Source organism: Talpa europaea, assembly GCF_964194135.1.
Source record: "Talpa europaea genome assembly, chromosome: 2".
In the NCBI taxonomy this organism is placed as follows: Eukaryota; Metazoa; Chordata; class Mammalia; order Eulipotyphla; family Talpidae; genus Talpa; species Talpa europaea.
The window spans coordinates 142,796,336-142,820,101 of record NC_140068.1 but is presented as its reverse complement, the minus strand read 5'-3'; the positions used below and the strand labels follow the sequence as shown (position 1 = coordinate 142,820,101).

The 23,766-nt window shown below is 39.7% G+C and overlaps 1 protein-coding gene and 1 pseudogene across 2 annotated transcripts; one reads left to right on the top strand and one right to left on the bottom strand.

Moving 5' to 3' along the window:
• Positions 1–5,149: 5,149 nt before the first annotated feature.
• Positions 5,150–7,644, bottom strand: LOC311188425 (nucleolar RNA helicase 2-like; annotated as a pseudogene). Its single transcript has 2 exons — positions 6,951–7,644; positions 5,150–6,626 (listed from the first exon to the last, which is right to left on the bottom strand). The product of its transcript is annotated as a nucleolar RNA helicase 2-like (transcript).
• A 3,965-nt stretch (positions 7,645–11,609) lies between these two features.
• On the top strand, positions 11,610–20,573 carry LOC311188424 (putative small intestine urate exporter; the record flags this gene model as incomplete). Its single annotated transcript, XM_084259524.1, has 10 exons — positions 11,610–11,807; positions 12,377–12,610; positions 12,699–12,786; positions 12,999–13,085; positions 15,398–15,516; positions 15,638–15,799; positions 17,775–17,907; positions 17,987–18,134; positions 19,013–19,103; positions 20,457–20,573. Exons 1-10 carry the CDS (start codon positions 11,673–11,675, stop codon positions 20,571–20,573), a joined length of 1,314 nt encoding a protein of 437 aa, XP_084115650.1. The 5' UTR covers positions 11,610–11,672.
• Positions 20,574–23,766: the final 3,193 nt, after the last annotated feature.

The following is a 23,766-nucleotide window of genomic DNA, read 5'->3' as shown; positions in this document are numbered from 1 at the left end:
GAAGGTGGTTTTGTATTTGCGGTACACTTTCTTCTCTGCCCTTCTAGACTCGGGACTCTGCAGTCTGTCAGTTCACTTCAAGGTCAGTACTGGTACAGAGGGGTGGGGAAGGGCTAGTGCAGTCCAGAGCCTCCACGATGTCTTTTTAGTGGGTACCTAGCCAGTGTAAAGCATCCCGGCTTCTCCACATGTCTTTCCCCTCATTCAAGGGTGACAGTTCTGCAGTGTTTCTCATTCCTTCCCAATGCACCTTGCTGAGGTAGCAGCCATGCTCTCTGTGTCTTTGGTCTAGATTTCAGCCTCAAAGCATGTCTCTCTATTCATACCCTTTTTAATGAAGCAAGACTCTGCTTTGTGCAGACGTGACGGTTTCAGATTTCTAGGGGTGTTCCAGTTTCACCCAAGTCATGGGATTTTCTGGTGTAGTGTCCCTTTTGTTATGTTAGTGCCTCCAAGAAGGGAAGCAAGGAACCTCCTCTGTCAACATCTTGGTTAAAATACTGTGTTTTATGTTCTAAATAACATCATAAAACATTTGAATCACATTGAGGATTTGGGCATTCTGGCAGTTGGAACCGCAAATGTACAGGCTCTGAGAAACAAAACACATCTTGGGGGAAGGAGAATTGAATGGAATTCAGTAAATAAAGGAACAATGTCAGAAGCTGAGGTCAGTGCCATTGGTATTGCCAAGTTAAATAAGTTCAGGAGCACCTTAAAGAAACCAACATTAATCCTTTTTGTCTTGAACTCACTGAGAAGACTTTAGAAGACTTCAAACCAGTAAGAAATGTTATTATATTCACATTTTAAACATTCTACTTACTATGTGGAGATAAATTGAAATAGAGTAGAGATGAGAAGTAGAAACAGTGGAGTCAGGTAAGAATATTTTCTTTACCTTAGTTATAAATGAATGTGTTAGAAATGTAAGAAATGAAAAACCAATGATATTAGTTAAAGGTTTGAAGGACTGATAGGACTGATAGAACAGGCGAGCGGAATGGATTTTGAGGACTGAGGACATGAGTACAACTAGGAAAGAGTTGGAGGTTTGTTGCAAGAGTAATTGGGGAAATAGTGGTATCATAAACCATGATGGAGAACCTGGGTCAGGAGGGACAAGGGGGGAAGCTTTGGTGTTCTGGCTATGTTGACTAAGCTAGATATTGCATACTCAAGGAGAGATGAAGGTAAATGAAAACATAAAGTTTGGAATTCAGGATAGAGCAGGGAAAGGCATGTAAGAAAGGAGACTGTCGGATCATCTTAGGAGTCAGCTTAGATAAGAAAGAAATTTAAGACCGATTCCTAAATATACCAACACTAGAGGTTAGAGACAAGATGAAGATTCAGCAAAAAAAGAATTCGGAAGGAGCAACATATAAAACATCTGAATGTGTTGTGACAAAAATGGAAATAAGGCATTAAAGAAGGATCAAAGATGTCAGGCATTGATAGAAAAGGTCTAGGGAGACAGGGAAGTGGGTTGTGGCTTCACCAAGGGCTATCTCAAGAGATAATTTGTGGGGAGGAAACAGAACACAGATATGTATGAGTCTTCTGAAATGTTTTGTTACAAAAGAAGGGTTTTAATTTGCATAGAAAACTTATTAACTTTGGTACAAATAACTATAATCAGAAAACCACAAATATCGTTTGAATCAATCAAAATACTTAGACTCCACTTTGTGGAGATCCTAGTTCTATTAAACAAGATGATGATGGAGATAGGTTTGAAAAAGAGACAAGACATACTCCATCCTAAAGAAGAAAACAATAACTGTGAAAGACCTCCAGATGGTGAGAGTGCTGTATATGGGGGAGAGTTGGGGGTGGTGGGCTGTGGGGGGGGTGTGTGGGAATAGGCTGTCAGCTTCCCCTAGGAAGCCACACTGATGTTGATTGAAAGTTTGGGGGAGATGAAACTGATCTCAGCTGCATTTGAGAATGTGGGAGATTTAGTGATTGTGATATGCTTGTTAATTAATCAAAAGATAAAAATTAAATCATTCAGCCAAAAAAATCTTGTCAATTGGTAACATAAGGACTAAGGGTTTTATATAATCAGTTATCTCCTGGGGGTGAGGAAATTTTGAAAAGTTTAGAGCTCTTTATCTTATAGGAATGAGGACATTAAACTCTTCCCCACTCTGGCAAATCTTCAATCTTACTATTCTGCTTTTGATACGATGGGGATGATTGCATATGTGGTGAGACAATAAAATGCTGAATAAATATAAATGTTGACTTCTAACAGATAAAGATTTTCATCAAGCTCAAAGGCCAAATTAAAACTTTCCAACGAATTTACCTGTGGAGAAAAATACAAAACATGAAATATCATGACTCTGGGAAGTAATAGTGAGCAATGAGTTTGTTAGCAAAGGAATTTTATTTTGGAGCTAAGAATAAGATCCACAATCTGCTTTTTATATGGAAGAAATATCAGTGATAAGACTAGTTAGAACATTTGAGCTCTTGATAGTTTTGCTTGGCAACTTAAGGAAAAATCTCATTTTACAATGAACTAGTAAGTACTGGAGGAGCAAGATGTTTGTTAATGCAAAGAGGATATATAGAATCAGTCTTGGTCAGGAAAATTGACAGTAAATTGATTAAAAATGACCAGTTCCATATTTTTGTTGGCTCTTGTTTATCTCTAAATGGCAGTGATATGATTTTCAAATTTTTATCTCTACCTGGGTCCTCTATGCCAAACTACAGAATTATAGACATACTGTCTACTTGGCAATCTCTGGAGAGACTAACAGGTACTCCAAAACCAACTGCCCAGGATGAAATTCTTATTTTTTTTCTGGAAACTTGCTCCCTTCCTGCTCATATTCCCGTCTTCATTGAACACAGCATCATTCACTTATTTACTCAGGTCATAAATCTACACATTTTCTATGATTCCCCATCTCTTGCATTTCCATATTGTCAACATTAGCAATTTTTATTGACTTTTTATGATGACCACCCTACCCAGATCCCACCAACTGTTGCACGGGTGACCACAACTATCTTTTTCTTGAATCTCTTGGTTCCATGTCTTGCTTTCAATTAACCAAAGAAGCCAGAGTAATTCCAACTCCCTTATCTGACCTATAGGACTCTACGTAGTGTGGCCCCTGACACCACCTTGATCTTATCTCCCATGCCGACCCTCCTCACTCACTCTGTGCTGGCCACATGAGTCCCCTTTCTACCATGAAAAACATACTGATTTCTTGACCTGAAATGTTCTTGCTTGGAGCTGTGTTCTTCTCATCCTTTCCTTTTCAGCTCAAATAAAATCTCCTACAACCAAACCTGGTAATGAAGTTAGATTTGCTAAAGTATTTCCCCTCTTCTTGTGATGCTGGTCTCCTGGTGCTACCATCACTACTCTTGTTTTCGCCATAGCAAATGTCATTCTTAGCGCTTTATTATCCCGCCTGCAGGTCTTCCTGAAATTAAAAAGGCACGGAAGTTGCAGCAGAGGCTGTTGTTAGCACAAAGCTGTTGTAAGACAAGGGGTAAAATTAAACAAAATATGGAGATGTCTGGGAACCAATATTGCTGGTTATCAGAAAAACTCAAAGTGCTTCTGTCATAAATTCAGAGAGGGGGCAGTTCAGTGAGAAATAGTCCTTCAGTCTTTAATGCAAGTGATAGAGCTATGAGGCAGATACCCCGTTTACTGGTTCGAGAAACACAGTTAATGAATGAACTCTAGTGGCAGTGAACACTGAGGCACTCCTAAGCAAGAAGAGTTTTTTAGGAGAGGCCTTGGGGGAAATGTTACTCTGAAAGCAGTTCCTTCTATTCTGAGATAAACCTTCGTTTCAACCAATTGCCTTAAGGCGTGGACAGGAATGATTAGCAAATTCCTTTATACCAGAATATTCAGCCCCCTCATTTAACCTGTTTCTTCTTAGAGTTTCTAGAACCACTCTACTTTGCCAGTCAACTTCCTGAGTGTTTCTGCATTCCAGTTTGAAGGGTTCCATGGTGTAACATCAATGCTTTTGTAATGATGTAATGGGGCAACTGGCCTGTTGGCCACTTATCAACATTATAAACACTTGCACAGAAATTATAATGTTTACATTTATGGTTAAAAACAATATCATCAAAGAATCAGATATATATTTGCTCCATAGAGAGAAAGTGGAAAATGATTTTACTTTCCCACCAACCACTGCCCTCACTTCAGTTTTCATAAGCCCATAGATCCCTTAGTCACTTTCAGAGAGTAAACTGTATATAGGTTATTTTCAGCCTCTGAATAATCTCTTGTTATAATTAACATGCCCTGTCTATTGAAAAGCACAAAACTCTATACTTTATCTAAGTATAGAGTTTCTTCTGTCTACATCTTGGTCCTGGAGAAAGGATCGTTGGTTTGGCTTCTTGTTCCATTTCTCTATCAATTCCAACCCTCTTCCTAGCTGAGGCTTCTGACACTTCTGGGGTTGCTGGTCAGAGAGAGACACATGGTCACTAAGAGGCAGAAAGGGTTGGTATAGACTAGAACTCTGGGATCTAGCACTGGTGCTTTCTGGGCTGGGTGGATATTCAATATTGAATCCTATAGCGTTCCCCTCTGGGGATATGCATCTGTCCCCTGTCAATGTCACCGGTAATGCATGTCCCCTCTTTCATCATCACAATTCCTCCTCATCTGTTGGGCATCCTGTAGATTCCATCCCCCACCTCTTGGGGGTCACATTGCCCCTGTGGATAATTCTCTCAGGCAGAATTTTAAAAGGTTGTAAACTGGTCTTGTCTTGATTGCTCAATACTGGTTCAGAGGGAAGCTATAGGTCTCTTCCCAAGCATCTTTGCATCTGCTGCTGGGGGAGGCCTCATGCTCTCCCAGTAATGTGTGCAGATTTGCTCTGCAGCCTCAGACCAATAGGCACAGCCTCATATCTGTCCTTCATTCTGAGACATAGGCCACTCATTTATTTCACTTCTCAAAAAAAGGTAAAGGGAAAAGGAGACTAAAGGATTCAGAGAGGGAGAAGTGAAGGGAGAGGGCTTCTCACACAAATCTCTGCCATAGAAATTCTCTATTTCATGTTACTAACCGAATGCTTCATTAAAACTCTTCTTCTGGCTCTTGTTTTGAAATCTGTTACTGTTGCTGTCCTGTTTGTTGTCATCTTGTCTCTATTTCTGCTTCCTTCCTGTCCTCTGAAGCCTGGACTGCCATCCCGGTGTCCTGTAAAGCCTGTGGTCCTTGCAGCTCTGTTTGCTCCGGAGCCACAGAGAGATGACAGTGCAGTGAACCACGCTGTTGTTCGTGCACTTCTAATATTGCTGCAGTAGGAGATCAAAGCAAACACCCCACTTTCCTTTGGGAAAGACCATTCCTTTCACTTCAGAATCAAAGCCTCACCCAGTTGCTCTTCAGGATTGTTTGAAGCATAAGTAATGTTTGTCATTTCAGGAGAGCAATGCAAGATCTTTGTCACAAAACCGCTTCTAAGTTGGAAAAGGAGCTCTGGATCTGGATGTGGCACCTGTAGTGTGTGCCAGTGCTGCTACCAGCCCTTCCAGGCCCCTCCCTTCTCCTCTATCAGTTTCTCAGCTGACTGCTTGAATGCTTAATTGCAGTGAGAGCCACAGATTTCAAAAGCTTGATGGCATTTTTGCAGGAAGATTTTATTATCTCTGTTGCAGAAGGAACACGTATTCATTTAAGTTTAATTCCTGCTTTTTGCTCCACTTGCATTAATTGAAAATCTTCTTTGTTCTGATAAAAACAAATGCAAACCCCAGTCATTCCAGCTCTACCCATTTTCCCAAAACCGTAACTATAGAACTCTACATCCTTTAGTGGAGAACTTTGTATAACCAGATTAGCCTCAGAGATCTCCAACCCATGTGCGGCAGCTCTGAAGTCACCATTTCTAAAATCTTTCAGGGTGATTTCTCTTTGTTTCTGTGGAATGTAATGTCTTCTGTCTCCATGTAATGACTGGGCATCCTGCTTTTTGGATGCTTTTTGTGACAATTCCTGGGCATTCTTCGTGGTTTCACAGAGACAATAATATGTCCATTAAAACCATTATATGTCTCCAATGTCTCCATGTCTCCATGTCTCCAATAAGTGCTGCCCTTGGAGTCCAGTGGCACTTGAGAGCCAGCTGCTCCACAGTTATTGCCGCTTTCTGAGTTTTTTACCAATCAGATCCACATGTTCATCTGTAGATTGCATGCGTTTCTTAACAAGATTGTATACACAGTAAGGGTAAGTTGCTGGAAAAAGCAATGTTTGGGGATTGTCTTCTGATCTTTTTAATATGCCACACATAATATCTCTTCCACACATAAAATCTCTTCCACTCTCAGCAAAGCCCATATCCAACATCTGATTAACTTCATCCAGGTCTACGTGCTTAAGTTTGCTGAGACCTTGCTTGTCATTCCAGAGATGGTCTTTGATACAACATGGCATGCTAACCAGGATATTCATTCCTTTCTGCATGTGCTCAATTTGACCTCCAGAGGGAGTTCCACCATTAAAAAAAAAAAAAAGCCACTGCTAACTTTTTGTGATGTCACTGAAGTCTCTGCTTCCTTGATTTGTCAATTTTCTTTTGGGTACAAGAACTAGAACCTGAGGGGCCTCCCTGGTGGTGCAAGGGGTTAAGCACAGCACTATGAAGCTATCCGCAGCCTCTGCAGCACAAGTTCAATCCCCCAGCCAGGGAGCTGACCCTCATGGCACAGCAGACCTCTCCTGACTCCCCGCTGCTCCCCTTAGCAGTGTATTTCAGTCAGTCTGCCTGTTCTGCTCCCCACTCTGTCTCTGGTGAATCCTCTCACCCCCCACCCCCGCCCACTTCTCTGGCCTGCACCCCAGTTCTTGTATGCATAAATAAATCTTTAAAAAACAACAACAACAAGGGTATTATAAAAAAAGAACCAGTACCTGAAGGGCAAGACCTCTCTACCAGTCTTGCATTTCTCCCAGAAGTTTCTCAGACCAAGGAATGTCAAAGGAGAATGTCTTCCCAGATCCTGTCCATGCCTGTGTGATTAAATCCTTCTCATCATAGACATGGTGGAAAGATAAGTCACCCCACAGACTGTGAGAAGCTTAATAGCCTTTTCAGATATGGGAAAATTAGAGAATTCTTCCTGTCATGGATGCTTCCTGCTGTTGTAACTCACTGTTAAATTTCTTCACGGTGGCTTCATTTGTGTTTTTGTCGAGGTTCAGAATGAGGGAATCCATTCTTCAGCTTGGGGTTTTTCTCCCTAATTTCTCCATTCATTTCCTTTTCTTTTTTTATTTTCTTGGGTTTAGGAGCACTTGTTTCTTCTTCATTTTTTTCTCCTCATTTTTCACCTTTTTAGCTTTAGGAGAAACAACATTCTTTTCCAAGGACTCCTTTTTATTTTTTTCTTTACATGTTTGGATTCAGGAGAAGTAATGTCATCTTCTTGAGAAGGGGCCTCTTTCTTTATTGCCTTTTGGGCTTTAAGGGAACTCATGTCAGCCACAGAAGGCCCAGTTTTCTTTTTAACCTTTTTTATCTTTAGAGAAAGCAGCTTCCTCCTTTTTCTCTGCTGCCCCTTCAGTCTTAATTGATTTTGGTTTCCCTTTTACCTCTAATTTTGTTTTCATGGTTTCTCCACTTTTTCCACGGCCATGCCTGATTCCAAATCAGCATCACATAGGAGTTTTCCTGGCACCACTTGGTACAGATGGGGTAACCTGACCAGTGTTGTCCACCACATGGAGAGGAAGAACCTCTTTCATTTCTGATTCTATTTCCTTGACTTTTCTCCCTTTTTGTCTGGTGAGCATGGATGAAAGTTTGTCTATAAATATTTTAAAATCTTTCGTCAAGTTTTAACAACCAGTTGTTACTGATATCAGTTGAAAGACGTGGGAACACGGGATTGGAGAGAACACTATAATTCCACACGGCAATCGAAAAGAAATCTTTCACTGGAAAAAGCAGAGACTACAATCCACTGGGGCCCTCCCAGAGTCACACAATGTCTAGTGAAAGATACTGGAAGACAGACCAGTTCTCCTGAACCCCAACAAATCACTTTTCTCACCACAAAACATTTCCCTTCAATTCTCAGAAGACTTGGGGCAATGTCATATATGACATATGACACGCCTCTTCTTATTTGTTCTTCATTCTTTTATTTCCCCAGGTAAATGCAACATGTCCACTAGAGCAGAAACCAAGGAGACAAAGGGAGATACTTCCAATGATGGTGTCTTAAGTATGACTGAAGCACAAACCTCCGGGGAAGGTAAAACCATGTATTCACTGTGGATGAAATTGCAATTTATGTCACTTACCTTCCCCTTTGGTGAAATACAGCATCTTCTTGCTAACACCAATGAACAAGAATGCTAGACAGCTGAAAAGCATTTTTTTTCTGAGAACTATTTTTTTCTCATAAGAAACTTTGATTGTTATGTAGAACAGGTAGGTATCAAGACATTATTCATGGATAGAGGAAAATATTCAGAGCAGGTGGAACTATAGAAATAAATCTCGTCTTTTCTGAATTTAAGGCCAGAGGAATTTCCACTAGATCTCTCTGCTCATATTCACTCAGATGTGCTCAGAGAAGATAGACTTTTCCTTTAAACTACTCATAAATGTCACTTTTCTTCCTTCTTCTCATCTGTATTATAACAGTTATTTTTATGATCTATCATAAAGAAAACTTACTTAAGTATCAATTTTACTATTGTCCTAAAAGAAAGGACTATTGCCCTTCAAAGAAAGATAAAATCAATGTAGAAAAAAGTAAGCATGTCATTAAGGACATTGAAATGAAAAATATATGTGGAAATTGATTCTTTGACAAAGACGTTAACATACCTGGCAATAAAGCTAATAATCTAATCAGATGATCTGCAGAGAGATTCAGTGTAAGCAATCATGACAGAAAAGGAGATTAGATTAAAGGTATGTATTTTTGAGATAGAGACTATAAAGTTAAATTGTCACTCTCATTGTATCAATACAAGGGTGCATGTTATCAACATGCTTTATCACTGCTGATCTGAACCATAATCACTAAAATGATGCTAATTATGAGGAGAGTAGAAAAGGTAATTGATTTTCTACAAAAATATATCATAAGTTTGAATAAAGAAAGATTTTTTGGGGGGAAAATGTAAGATATAGAGAAAGTTCCTCTAAAGTCATCCCTTTTCAAACAAACAAATTATGTCTTACCAGATCACTAGAAAAAATCTGAGGTTTTTAAGGAACAAAAAATGCGTATGTATGCTGTGAGGAAGAGATGCAAAGAATTTATGGAGATACCCACTTTAGGAAAGTGAAGTCTACCTCCTTATTCCTGAAGTGTGAACTATGATGTGCCTTTTTTCCAGGACACAGTGTATAGAGAGAGAAGAAAGGAGCAGTTTCTCATAGATACATATGGCAAATTCTACTGCAAGCCAAGTGATCAAGGTTCATATCAGCAGTGATAAATCATGTTGATAACATGCACCCTTGATATGATACAATGAGTGTCAATTTAACTTTATAGTCTTTATCTCAAAAACACATGCCTTTAGTATAATTAGAAAAACATCAGAAAATGTCAGTTAAGGGACATTCTGCAAAATACCTCATCGGAGCTCTTCATAGTTGTCAAGCTCATCAAAACAAAATCTGAGAAACTGTCATAAGCAAACGGAGTTCAAGGAACTATAACAATGAGAGGTACTCTGGTGTCCTGAATGGGACTCTAGAACAGAAAAAAGATATAAAATCTAAAATGTCTGAGTATAGACATTGCTTCATGTAGGTTCCTTAGTTGTGACAAGTGTACCATACTTACATAAGATGTTAATAACAAGAAAATAAAAAAAAGGTATACAGGTATTCAATAGTTCTTTAAGTCTGAAACGTCTCTAAATTATAAGAAAAAGAAAATGGCTGTGTAGGTAAAATGCTTCAGATAAGAGATTGAGAAGGAATGCTAAAACTTCACAAAACTAGCATGGCAAAAATAACACACATACACATTCACAAACTACAAATAAAACAGTTAAATATGTGAATGCAAAATTCTAGCTAAAACTTGGTAAAATAAATCATGTGTTTTCCTTGAAACAATCTAGTAAGAGAATAACATTCTTTAATTAAAAGTAGCTTATTGCAAGTTGATTAATAACTATAATGAACTTACATAAACTATTCAATTATCATTGAAACGCCTTTAGGTAGTTATTAGTAACACCATTTTACAAGTGTTATGATTTCAGGATTAAAGTGCATTTTATAAAACTCATGTATTCACATAAAAATAATATAGGATTAGGATAGCTACAAACTACAAGTTTGTACAATAGCTACAAACTACAGGTCCCAAAGGCTACTAGCAGCATGCCTAAAGTATAAGATGAGAAACACTTCCAGTAAACTCTGATATGACAGGAGTGCCCTCCATCAACAGTCCTATTTACCACTTTTTAAAATGCCAGTGAGTAAGATTGTCTAAAACAATGAAATAAATGTTATAAATGTCAAAAATAATTACCTGTTGCCTATTTTTTCTACTAATTGCATATAATGTGTTTAAGCTTTATTTTTTGTCTAAACCCAAGGGAAAAGATGAAAATGATTGAGAAAATGACTGAGTTATAAAAACAATCAAAAACACTTTAATAACTTGTGACTTATTGGAAGATAACTGTAAAATTCCACATTGGGAGAGAAACAGGCTTCTTGGCTGGGAGAAGATAACGCTGTAAATGTGACAATCCCTCTTAGGTTGACCTGCCCTATAAATATGGGGGTGATCAGAATTCCCATGCAAATTTTTATGCATGGGGAAGGGGAGAGTCTCAACTAATATTCCCAGAATCAAACCTGCATTGGTGTCTGGCTGTCAACTCCTAATCAGAGAATCCCTACACAACAGGAAACAGTACTGGCCACTCCACCTGCATTTGATCCCTGGCAAGAGCCAGAATGTGGGGCAGCCACATGCCATGAGGACAGGACAATTTAATCAACCCTTCCAGCTCCTATCTAACTATGTTTCTGCACTCAACTCTGGGATCACCACAGGGTTCTCTTGCAACACTGGCACATTTTGTGCAAGACTAGCTAAAAATTTAAAGATGAAGTTGATGTACTTTTGTAATCTAACATAGGCTACATTTCAAGGCTTATTTCCCAGCCCCAAATCATGCCATGTTTCCCAGCCATAAATGGTACCACCTGCCATCCCAGCCGCTCATGTAGGACACTTGAGAGTCATTTCCAACAACTTTACTATCCAGCTAATCACTCTTTCCACTCAATTATTTCTCTAAATCCATCCTTTCCATTCACACTTTCATTATTTCATTCCAGGACCCTGCCTGGAAATCCCTACTGCTCACTCCAGTCAATTCCACACATTCTTCTCTACTTCAAATATAATGCAGAGGCAGTATTAGCCAGCTCACTTCCTAGGGACCAAGTGTCACCAGACACTAGAACAAAGTCTGCATACTCTGTTTTCCTGCTTCACAGACAAAATGCTGTCTTGTACCTTGTCTAGACTGCGGGAGTATGGGAGTAATGAACATACCTTAAGACTTTCTGTGCTTTCTCATCTCAGGCTTTTGCTTAGTCAGGCATGGGCTGGCCTTCATCTTGCTTCTCTGTAACTTTTCAATTTCCACCCAACAAATGAACTTGAGCATCGCCATGCCAGCTATGGTGAACCACATAGGCCTGCCCAGCCAACCCAATGCTTCTGCAAGAAGACATCCCAATGACACCCTGGACAACTGGAATGAAACTGTAAAGGAATTTAAGGCAGTGGTAAGTTAATGAGATTCTGTACTGTTTCACTCAAATGGTTTGACATAAAAGATTATTTATTGAGCAACTACTATGTTTCAAGAGCTCTATTACCCAAGAATATAATGTGTATCTAAAGAAAATCTCTCTCTATTCAGTGTCTATAAGTATTCCCAGGGAAGAAAGTAGAATGAAGAAAATAGATTTCACCATTTAGTGGGCATAAATTCTTCCCCTACAATGGTGAAAATCAACATAAAGTAGGTACAGACTTAAGATCACTTCTTCTTTTTCAAAAAATTTTTATTATATTCTCACTTTTTAGGCTGTCTTTTATTATGGTCTCACTTTTTAGGCTGGCCTGATAATTTTATAATTGGAGAATTACATTAAAATATATCCATATACATGCATACATGTGTTTTTGTGCGTATATGTGTTTTCTTGATGAAATTGGTAGGTTAGAGGAATGGAAGAGATGAAAGGAAAAAGAACTGCCAGCTATTATTAACTTTTCCCCTCAAGTCCTCACAATCAAATGTTTCAAGTCTCCAGCCAAAGGTTAACCATGGTGTTCCTTTCTTCTCTAGGCCCCTGTGTATGATTGGAATCCTGAGACCCAAGGAGTCATCCTCAGTTCCCTCAACTATGCCTCATTCTTGGCTCCAATCCCTACTGGCTATGTGGCTGGAATATTTGGAGCCAAGTACGTGGTTGGAGCTGGCTTGGTCATTTCCTCAGTCCTGACCCTCTTCACTCCACTGGCAGCTGATGCTGGGGTGACTTTGCTCATTGTCCTTCGGGTTGTCCAAGGCATAGCCCAGGTACTAAGATGTTTTGTAAAGTATGAGTGGAATACAGGTTCCAAGTGAAGTCAGATAGCTAATGAGAGAACTTTTTTTTCTTTTTCAGGTTATGGTATCCACAGGTCAGTTTTCAATTTGGGTCAAATGGGCACCCCCACTAGAAAGGAGTCAGCTGATCGCCATGGCTGTATCAGGTAATTGAGATGCTAATTGTCACCTTATGAGCCATACACAGTTTCTGAATGAAGGAGCAGGATTTGAAGCTGGGTGGTCTAGATTTCAGCTCATACCTTCATTGTGCAATCATTGTACAGCTCAGCTTTGTCTGCTTGATTATATCTGTAGGAAGCCTACGGAGTCCCAAGCCTGACCCTCACACCAGAATAACTTCAATTCTTCTGTTTAGGAGGCATCCTGGGAGGCTTCATCATCCTCACTGTTGGAGGTGTCCTCAGCCAGACCATAGGATGGCCCTATATCTTCTATATCTTTGGTGAGGTTTTACTTTTTGATCTCAGAATTTTCTTTTATGACAGAGACTTTCAGAAGTCTGAGTGTGTTGGCAGAATAACCTGGTGAACTTAAAGGCATCATAACATTCCTTCTGGCTTCTAAATTCAACATACAAAGGAACCCAGTTGGATGGCATCTGTGAGATGTTAAAAACCTTTTATATGGGATTATATTTCTAGTTACACTTATTAATATGATGCATTCATTTGAATGTCTTCTATTATTAAAGCAACTAGAATATTGTGGAAATATGTCCTAATCGTAGGGAAAAATATATCGGAGGAAACAATAGCCAGGTGAGGCTGCAGGGCAGGGCAGGGCAGGGCCGACCACCTGAGGCTCAGTGTGCAGAGACATGTTGTCGACAGTTTTCATAGTCGCCCAGAGTATCCAGAGTCACCACTCTACTTCTTTACAGTATTATCCATACCCAGTCATGGTTTGGGTTGTAGGGTAAGTGATTAACAGGCTTTTCTGCCCTCACACCATTAGCACTAATGATGGATTCCTAGGGTCCTAGATGCATGCCTCATGGCGGACACCTGGAGTTGGGTGTCGGCATGCATAGGTGGGCACACCTGGGAAGAGACAGGGCTTATAAGGGTGGCATAACAGAGAACCAGCAGAAGGAACGAGAGAAAAAGTAGCAGAATGAGAGAAGAACGAGAACACCAGAGATCACAGAAAGTGAAGATTTGGGGCCTCCCCTGGTGGTGCAGTGGTTGAGCGTTGGGATGTGAGGCTGCCCACAGCCTCTGCAGCGCCGGTTCGTTCCCTGGCCACCGGCGAGGGTCCCACAAAAAGAAAAGAAAGAAAAGAAAGAAAAGAGTGAAGATTTGTCTGGGACTGGGAGACCTGCCAAGCCTCCTGGCTCCTCCCCAACCCCCCAGGCTCCCAGTCCTCTAAAAAGCTCAAAAAAAGCCACCGAGGGCTCCAGGACTGTCCTTTACCCATCTTCTCAGATCATAGAGAGGCTGCTCTGTGCCTTCTTGCCGCCACAGGTTAATATTTGTGCTTGTTTGATTTTTTTGCAATGTTCTCTGAAATCTTACTTGCAACCTGCCTCTTTCAGGTGGAACCTGAGAGCTCTTAGTTTTCATTAGAGGTTGGCATTCTTAGATCATGGGTGTTTGTCATATTATATCAATATATTTTCTAGAAAAAAATATATTAAGTGTGATCATCATAGCAGATGAATCTGCAAACACTCAAACACTCTGTCCTGAAACTTCATAATTATGAGAAGCAATGGTTATTCAAGCAATGGGAGAGGCTGCTGTGCACATAGTTTTTGAGAAACAGCACCAGCATATTTAACATATGAACTTATTAAATATTTGTGGAATCTATGTTAACATCTCCCATCCTCATATGAAACATTACTGATTTTCTGTCTATCCTCCACTTGATTTGAAGTGACTTGCTGAGAAATTTGTCTAAGAGTTCTTATACTCTCAAAATCAAACAAAATGCCTGGTGTGTGATGGCTGCTCTGCATTTGTGAAGAAATGTATCAGCCACAACCTAGCAAGTGAAGAGGTTTCTTAAGGTTTTCTTGAGAGTTTAAAAAGGGACTTTTAATGAATCATGTTTCCAGCCAGTACTAATAATGTGGGCTTGTCCAATACTGAAATTGTCTAGAGAAAATCTCTTTGTTGAGGATGAATTTCATGTTTACAAATTGTCCAGCTAATCAGTTGCACATATACCTGGTGCTAAATCTTCAGTGCTAGACGTAGTTACAGAAGGACTTAATGATGGTAGGAACTTTGCACAAATATGATGAGCAGGAGGAATCCTGACAAGGACTTCAACGTGAGGATGTTGTCAAGCAAGTGGGCTAGGCGCACTACCACTTTTAACAATGAGTTATAGCCTTACTCATGGTGCATTTCAAAACTTCCCCCAACTCTGTTGTATAAAACAACAATCATTTATTCTCCTATTTCTGGCTAGCTCTGTCTTTGGGTCTTGTATCTGCCTTGGACATTGGGTAAGCTGGGGCATGTTCTTCCTATGACAATGACTAAGACTTTAGAAAAAAAATGGAACAATGCAATGTTTCTTAAATCATAGGTTTCAAAATGCCTCCAGGCTTTTGACAAAGCAAGTTATATGATCAAGGCCAAAGTCAACTGGTTAGAAAGTATCCCAGTGATAGAATACAGATGTGGGGGAGGAGTAGGATGTATAAGATTGGGGTCAGTCACTCTGTCACTGACAGGAATCATCCGCACTTTGAGTCAAACTGAAAGGCTCTAGTCCAGTGCTAACCAGACCCTCTTCTCCCAGGTGGAATAGGCTGTGCCTGTACCTTTCTCTGGTTTCCTTTCGTCTATGAGGCCCCTGTGAATCATCCGTTTATCAGCACTGGTGAGAAGGAATACATCGTGGCTTCACTGGCTGAACAGGTGCACTGAGCAACTCCTCTGTCATGTCCCATGTCTGTCTGCATGTGCCAGACATGAAAAGTGAGTAGAGCAAATCTTTTGTCTTCTGATGGAGGGAATATTTTTATGTGCTTTCTTCTAGGGTGGTTCTCCAGGCTGGTCTGTTCCTATTAAAGCTATGATCACATCCCTGCCACTTTGGACCATTTTACTCACTACATTTTGTATATTCTGGCGTTTTTATATCATCATGGCATACATACCAACATACATTAACGCTGTACTTCAAGCTAATTTCAGAGATGTAAGTATAGAGAAAGTTCTTGCTGTTCCTCTATCTAAATGCTTCTTTATATAATCTTATATTTCTCCAATTGGCATAAAATCAGGGAATTAGATCCAATCCTCCATGTAGGAAATATTTAATATGATTCAGAAGATTCATATGCATTGAGAATATATCCCTCGGCCCATTGGGCAGAGTGGTATGCAGTTGACATTACAGACGGTCATAATATTTAATGACCCAAGCCAAAATGTTATGGTCAATCCAATCAACATTTGCTGTCAATATACTCTGCTGGCATCTTATACAACAAAGCATTAACAAGGTAAATTTTGCCTTTGAGAAGGCTATGCTTGAGAAACGTGAATAATATATGCTGAAAATAAGGTATTATTAGAATGATATAACTTTCCATTAAGACTTATACCAACAACTGATGGAAAACACTTCTTAAAAAATTTTATTCAATTTATGGAAAAAAGTATACATGTGTGCACAGTTCTCTAATTTTTCACAAAACTAGTAGATGATGTAGTAGTTGGCTGCCAAGAGTCTTTCCATTCTTGCTAGCTGGATTTTTAAAATTGGACAAGAGTGTGTCAAATTTCACTGTAAGCATTGATTCACAAGGCCATTGTGTTACAGGGTGGAGTGAGGGGCACATTAGGACCCCCAACCTGCCTGCTATAAATGGGTTCTGCCATCCACTGCATAAAGAGAAAACATATTCTGGTGCACAAAACTTTCAATGGAAAAGAACTTTAATACAATTAGTGTGCAACAGAGAGAAGAGAAAGAATATAGTTAAAATAGTTTCAATGAAACGCCCAAAGTTGCTCATCTCCTCATAAATGCCCAGCCAAATAGGTTGGTCCAAGGCGGGGTCATTTAGGCTGAAAGCTTGTCACAAGTCTAAGGTCCCTCCTGGTAGGGGCCCATAAGAAAGGGGCAGAAGGAGCCAGCCAAGTGTGGAAGGAAAAGAGCAAAATGTATGTCAAGATAAAGGCTTCCATTGTCAGCCTTCCCACAGATCTCTCACCCATGTCTCTGTCTCTTTCAAGTAAAAGACATGAAAGGAGTTTCATGTCCCCCAAGTCTCTGGCACAAGTCCAAAGCTGAGAAGCAAGCTTTGCTTCTAGTCTAGTCTACACTAAACTAGCTGTGCCTCCTTAATCTTCCCTGTTTTACCAGCCCATTCCACAGAGGAAGCTTTTTATGAATTTCTTATACATTCTTCCATTGTTTCTTTATGAGGATGCAAGCCTACACAAATGAATATTCTCAGATTTTACAAATCTTTACATACTGAAAGTGCTGGTATGCATTGTATACTATGTTAAGGGGCTGTTTTTCTATCAGCACATAAACAGTAGATATCACTGTATCTACTCACTGAGCAATGCTGCAGTGAAAACCTTGTTTATTCTCTCATATTTGTATAACTCTTTCTATAAATCTCTGTATCTATAACTCAAGGATAAAGACTGTATGTATTTTTATATTTATTATCAAAATGCCCTCCATAATGCACTAATAATACTTGCAAATATGATTCCTCAACATCATACTGTTCCTGTAAAAATAACTTTAGATTTTTTTCAATTTGATAGACACAAAATCGTATCACATAGTAGTTTTGTTATTATGATGTTGGGTTCCTTTTAACATGCTTAGGAAAACTTATTTTTCCTTTTATGCATATTTTCTCCTCATATCCTTAACCTACTATTCTACTGGGTTTTGTTCCATTCACTATCTATTTCAGCTGATATTTATATAGGAAGAGATAATGAATTCCTTTTTTTCCAAATTGAAATATATTCATCCTTTTCCTCAGACACTAAAATTATATTGCCTCACTCCAGTAACATGGAATTTATATTAGAGGGGGTGAACATATAATGAATAATTACACATATAAACAACCCCCCCACAGCTCAGTCTATGTTATTGTGGGGGTAATGACATGCCCCTCACTCATCTCTTTCCTCAGAGTGGGATCCTGTCAGCCCTGCCGTTTGTTTTTTCCTTTCCCTGCCTTATCCTTGGAGGTCAGCTGGCTGGTTTTCTCCTCTCCAGAAAAATCCTTAGACTGGTCACTATCAGGAAACTCTTTACTACCTTAGGTAAGAATTGAGGTGGACAGAGGGTGGGTGTGGGAAGCTCAGGGAGCCTCCTGTTCACTGTTTTTGTCCTCCTGCCCAGGGATTCTTGTCCCAACTGGACTCCTCTTGTGCCTGCCCTGGGTGAGATCCAACCAAATCACCACCATTGCCTTCTTGGTACTGAGTTGTGTCTTTGGCAGTCTCTGTGAAGTAGGAGTCCTTATCAGCATCGTGGACATTGCTCCTCGGTAGGGAGTCTTTTGCTTTTTCCTCCTAGAAACTAAGTTCATGTCCAGCAGCCTTAAAATATACTGACACGTAAAGCAAATATGAGTGACACTTGCAACAAGTTACAGGAGTTGCCAGCACCAGTCCTAGATCCAACTAATTTCTGGGAGAAACCCAAAGCTGGTCAGACATTTTGAGCTTAGTTTTTTAGGTGAAAACAGAAACAGACAGTAGCCACACTCACAACTCAACAATAGGAACCCCAGCGATCTGTCTGTGGGGCATCAGCCCTCACATAGCACTGAGTCAATGAAAGGATTCATGAAACTGAACAGGGCTTGCTCATGTAAGGTGTTAGCACAGGATAAAGGACAGCAAGAGAATCACTTACCTCGGACATACATCAATATCAGAGGTGAATGAATCTTTCACACATAGTTCAAATGCCATGTTTTGTTCACAACGAAAAAAACATGCTCATTTTCAGACAATGAACCAAGATACATGGAAGAGACCATTTTTGCAGGGGAGCAAGGTTTCATTAAAGTGGTATCATTTATACAGAATAAGAGAGAGCTTTTATACCCCCAAAGAAGGTTGCAAGATCAGTCTCCATAGCAGAAACCAAGAGAACATGTAAACCAGGGGCAAAGCATCAATCTGTAAATTTTGCTTAAACGACATTGACAAGTTAACACAAGTTGTTCTTCCAACATCAGACCCTACTAATCATAGAGCAGGACATTTCATTCAGATATGACTGAGGCTAAGCCCATCCCCAGGTATCCTCAGAGATGAGCACAGCATTCTAACAAGTGATCTGAGGTTATCCTTTTGCCATGAAAGTCTTTACCCCCACCCCTCCACCCCCTTTCACTTTCTTCTTTCTCTCTCTCAGGTACAGTGCCTTTCTCCAGGGACTATCACAAGTCTTTTCTTACATAGCCGGAGCCATCGCTCCCACCGTTTCTGGATATTTGCTAAATAAGGTGAGGTCCATTATCCTGGTGAAAATATTTCTAAGAGAAACTGACAAAGGTCACTCAATAAAAGTCACACTACTAGGATTTTCATTTGCTCCTCAGTGTGGGCTCACTATGATTTTCAAAAGTCCTGAGAAACCCACATGCTCTCACATTCACTTTAGGCTCAATTCATGCAGAGAGATGAACACAGGGTTAGGTGTGGAGAGAAGTAGAATGCTTACTTTTATAAGTATGTTTTATCAGTTTGTGAAAGTTGAGATTCTCATGTTACTCAGTATTTTTTTTGCCAATATACATATCATTTTAGTAGTGTCTAATGACTAATCTTTTCCAGTTTGCTGGGATATCTGGTTTCTAGGATGTGGCACATTCATTGATGAAACTTCATTGTTCCAGGCAATCTCGAAAGAGTGAGTCACCCTATGTTGTAACCTAGCCAGTATCTGCCAAATTTATCAGATGCTGAATGACAGAGTTAGGAAACGAACTTCACCTTAGCCTGGTATGACCATCAGTGGTTAGTGCAGAAAAACTTCTCTAACCAGCTATGTTTGCTGATATTTCTACAATTGTACAGTCTTCCATCTCTGAGATTCATTTATTTTAGAATAAAATTCAGCATAAGATTTGAAGTTGTCCTAAGAATCTTATCAAGCTGCCTTTATGTGATGAGAGATATATGACAATCACGAGTATATCAGTCTTTAAATTTTCTATAGCTTTCTACCAGTAACTCAGGAATATGAAGAAGAATAAAAAGAAAATGCATGTTTTGTGCATTTTGTGACATCAAGTCCTTTTTTTTCTTTTTGGGAGCCTCAGTTGTCTCCCCTGTTATTCATTCATTCATTCATTCATTCATTCATCCTGTCCATCATTCAACTAATATGTATTGAATATGAACAAGTTCCATGCATTGCTTAAGTGAATAAAATAAACAAATGTCTCCTTACTTGGGGGTCTATGTTATCGGGAAGTAACCAACTGAAAATTATTAAATGGTGAATGGTAAATGCTAAGAAAAGGGTAAATAAGTGAAGATAAGAGAGCATAGAAGAAGCATAGATATTCAAGTTTAAATAGGGTGGTCAAGGAAGTACTCATTGAAAAAATAAACATTTAAGCAAGGGAGTAAATAAGGAGTGAAACATATAACCATCTAGGGGAGGAACATTGCATCAGAGGGAAAGGTCAGCACATAGCAAACATACTTACATATTCCAGGAACAACTTGGAAGCCCATGAAATTTGGAGCAGCATTGGAATGGGGCTGTTAGGACAAGGCACCAGAGCCTTTCTGAAGCAGTTGGGATAATAACTATGAGACCATCATAACCTTTACTTTCCTTCCTCCAGGATTCAGAGTTCGGTTGGAGAAATGTCTTCTTGGTTTCTGCTGCTATTAACATAGTAGGCCTAGTGTTCTACCTCATCTTTGGCCAAGCAGAAGTCCAGAAGTGGGCTAAAGAATAGACATCAATGACATCTGTGGAAACCTAGTGACACCTTACATCCTGTCACTTAGTTGCACTTTTCATGCCTTCAGGGACATTTTCTTCTCATGCTTGATTTACTGATTAACCATTCAATTTATCTACAGTATCTTCTCAAAGTCCTTGGCTATGTAATACTGGTGGGTCTGCTCCAAGACTTCACAGAGAGGGGCAGGTGAAAGATCAATCTTTTTAACTGTGAGCAGTTGAAGGCATAGATGTCTGAATTTTTATGTGTTACTGTGAAATAGTCAGAAATATATATTTAATTTTCTGCCCCCAGTTCCTAATACAGAACTCCTAAACCCCTATAATTTCCTGAGTTGTATGCATGAGAGGAGCATCTTTTATTAAATCCCTTGATCTCCATCCAAGTGCTTCTAAGAACCTTGGAATCTCCCATGGATCACAGTGTCTTTATGGTATACTAATGAAATGATTGGTGGCTGCATCCCCAGAAAACTTGGGATGTGAATCTTTACAAAGACCAAGACATAATCAGAAGATGGACTTTCAGCTTCATCATCCCATCTCTGGGGAGAGAAGAGGTCTGGAAATTGAATTGCTCTTGAGTGGTCAATGATTCATTCAATCAATCAATCAATCCTCTATAAAAAACCCTAAGTGATGGAATCTTAGCGCTTCCAGGTTGGTGAGCTCATGAAGTACTGAGACAGTGATGAACATAAAAAGAGCAATAGAAGTTCTATATCCCTTCCAATACCACCCAATGCATCTTTTCTGTTAAACTGTTTCTGAGTTGTATCCATTATAATAATCCAATTATAGGAGGAGACTGTTTTCCTGATTTCTGCAAGTCATTCTAGCAAATTATCAAATCTGAGAAGGGGGCCTCCCCTGGTGGCACAGGCAGTTGAGCCCTGCTCTGTGAAGCTGTCCGCAGCCTCTGCAGCACTGGTTCGATCTTGGCCGACAGGCGAGGGTCCCACATGGTGTGGCAGACCTCTCCTGTCTCGCCCGCTGCTCCCCTCAGCAGTGTATTTCGTCAGTCTTCCTGTTCTGTTCCCCGCTCTGTCTCTGGTGAATCCTCTCACCCTCCCACGGATCTGGCCTGTACCCTGGTTCTTGTATAAATAAATAAATAAAAATTTTAAAAAAATCTGAGAAGGGGTTGGAGGATACCTTCATTATAATTAATAGAAGCGGCATTGCAAGTATCCTCAGCCACCAGTACTTTGATTGGTGCCTGAAATGGAGCTAGTGTTGTGGAACTAGACCTTTAACCTGTATGGTCTGCTCTAACTTGGGCAGTTAATATCATGACTGAGTTAAATTGTAAGGCATTTGGTTGGTGCCCATAGGGAAATGGAGACTTCCTTGGTATGGGAAGCCCTAAACATTTGGTGTCTGAAGTGCTGTAAGTATAGGCACTATTTTTACTTAAATTATTCTGGCAATAACATCAGGAGATGGAGGACAAGTTCCCACCAACACAAAAGAGGAAGCCAGAAACCATGGGAGAGAGAACTGAGTACAAAAGAAGGGTTGTTTCCAAATATCCAGAAGATAAACCCTGAGAATTGTCATTGAAAGAAAGTCTGAAACATGGAAGCCAATTTGGACACAATCCATTACTATAGCCCATGAAGTCAGAGAGTTGCAGTCATCCTCACATCAAGTGAAGAAGGATACAGGGCCTTTTTGAGGTCTGTCATGTTCATTGCATTATTTACAGTAGCCAAGAGTTGGAAATAGCCTAAGTGACCATCAGCAGATGACTGAATAATGATGTGGTATATATACACAAAGTAATACTACACAGCTATAAAAAGATGAAACCCTGCCATTTACAGCAGCATGGATAGAATGAATACTATTATTATACTTAGTGTAATAGGTAAGAAGTATCAATAGACAAACACCATATAATTTCACTCTCATGTGATACATCAAGAATCAAAACAGGGACCTCCCTGATGGCTCAATGAGTTAAGCACAGCACCGTGAAGCACTGTTAAGCCCTGTGAAGCTATCCACAGCCTCCACAGCATGAGTTTGATACCCGGCTGGCCAGGAACTACCCACATAGCGCACCAGACCTCTCCTGTCTTACCCACTGCTCCCCTCAGCAGTGTATTTCAGTCAGTCTGCCTGTTCTGTTCCCCACTCTCTCTCTAGTGGATCATCTCACCCCCCACATCTCTGGCCTGTACCCCAGCTCTTGTAAGCATAAATAAATAAATCTTTAAGAAAAAAGAATCAAAACAGGAGTGAACTAAATAAAACAAAAATATTCTTTTAGATTATAAATTAGTGGCTGCTGGAAAGGAAGGAGGAATTGGGATGGTTATATCTAGTAAAAGGGGCCAACTGATGGTGAAAGATGTACTTATATTTGCAGTGGTGAGCGTAATTTTCTATATACAGGTGTTGGTTTATAATGTCATACTCCTGAATCCTATGTGTAATAAACCAATGTCTCTTCAATAAAACACAAAGTAAGAAAATAGTCACACCCTTTCCCTGCAGAGGGTCTTCTGCCTACAACTTTGTCCTAGTGAGAGACATGGCAGGAATCTCATACTTGAATGTTAGTTGATACACCAAACTATATGTTGGAATGAGCATTTTTAATGACCTAACTGGGAATGGATGTTTGCTACCTAATTTGATAACAAAACATTTTATTACCTAAGGGCTTAAAAAAAATCATTTTATTACCTAAGGGCTTAAAAAAAATCATTTTATTACCTAAGGGCTTAAAAAAAAACAAAAAAACAGATATAGGGAGGAAACCAGACTTTCATTTTCTATTTACTGAGCTTGTTCAAAAGGAAAATGAAAAGTCTGCGCTTTCCTCTTCATCTCCTGAGCAACTTTATTTAAATGTTATCAGGGAAGTTGTGGGGGCAAAGTCAAGGTAAGTTATTTCATAGAAGGTTGGGTTAAAGTCAATAGAGGCACTAAACACAGCCCAGGAATGCTCTCCCCTAGCCTCTTCCACTGCTTGAAAGGAAGAGCTTAAGCATTGTTGACACAAATCAACCGATGAGTTAGTGCTGGGCAGACCCACCGAGTGTCAAGGGCATAAAACTCTTAGATGATAAGACAGCAAGAAAAGTGATATCTGATGACACATTCAAACCGAGTCCTTGACCTTTACTCACTGCGTTAAAGAAAACTTTGTTTCTGCTAAGTAATTCATATTAAAG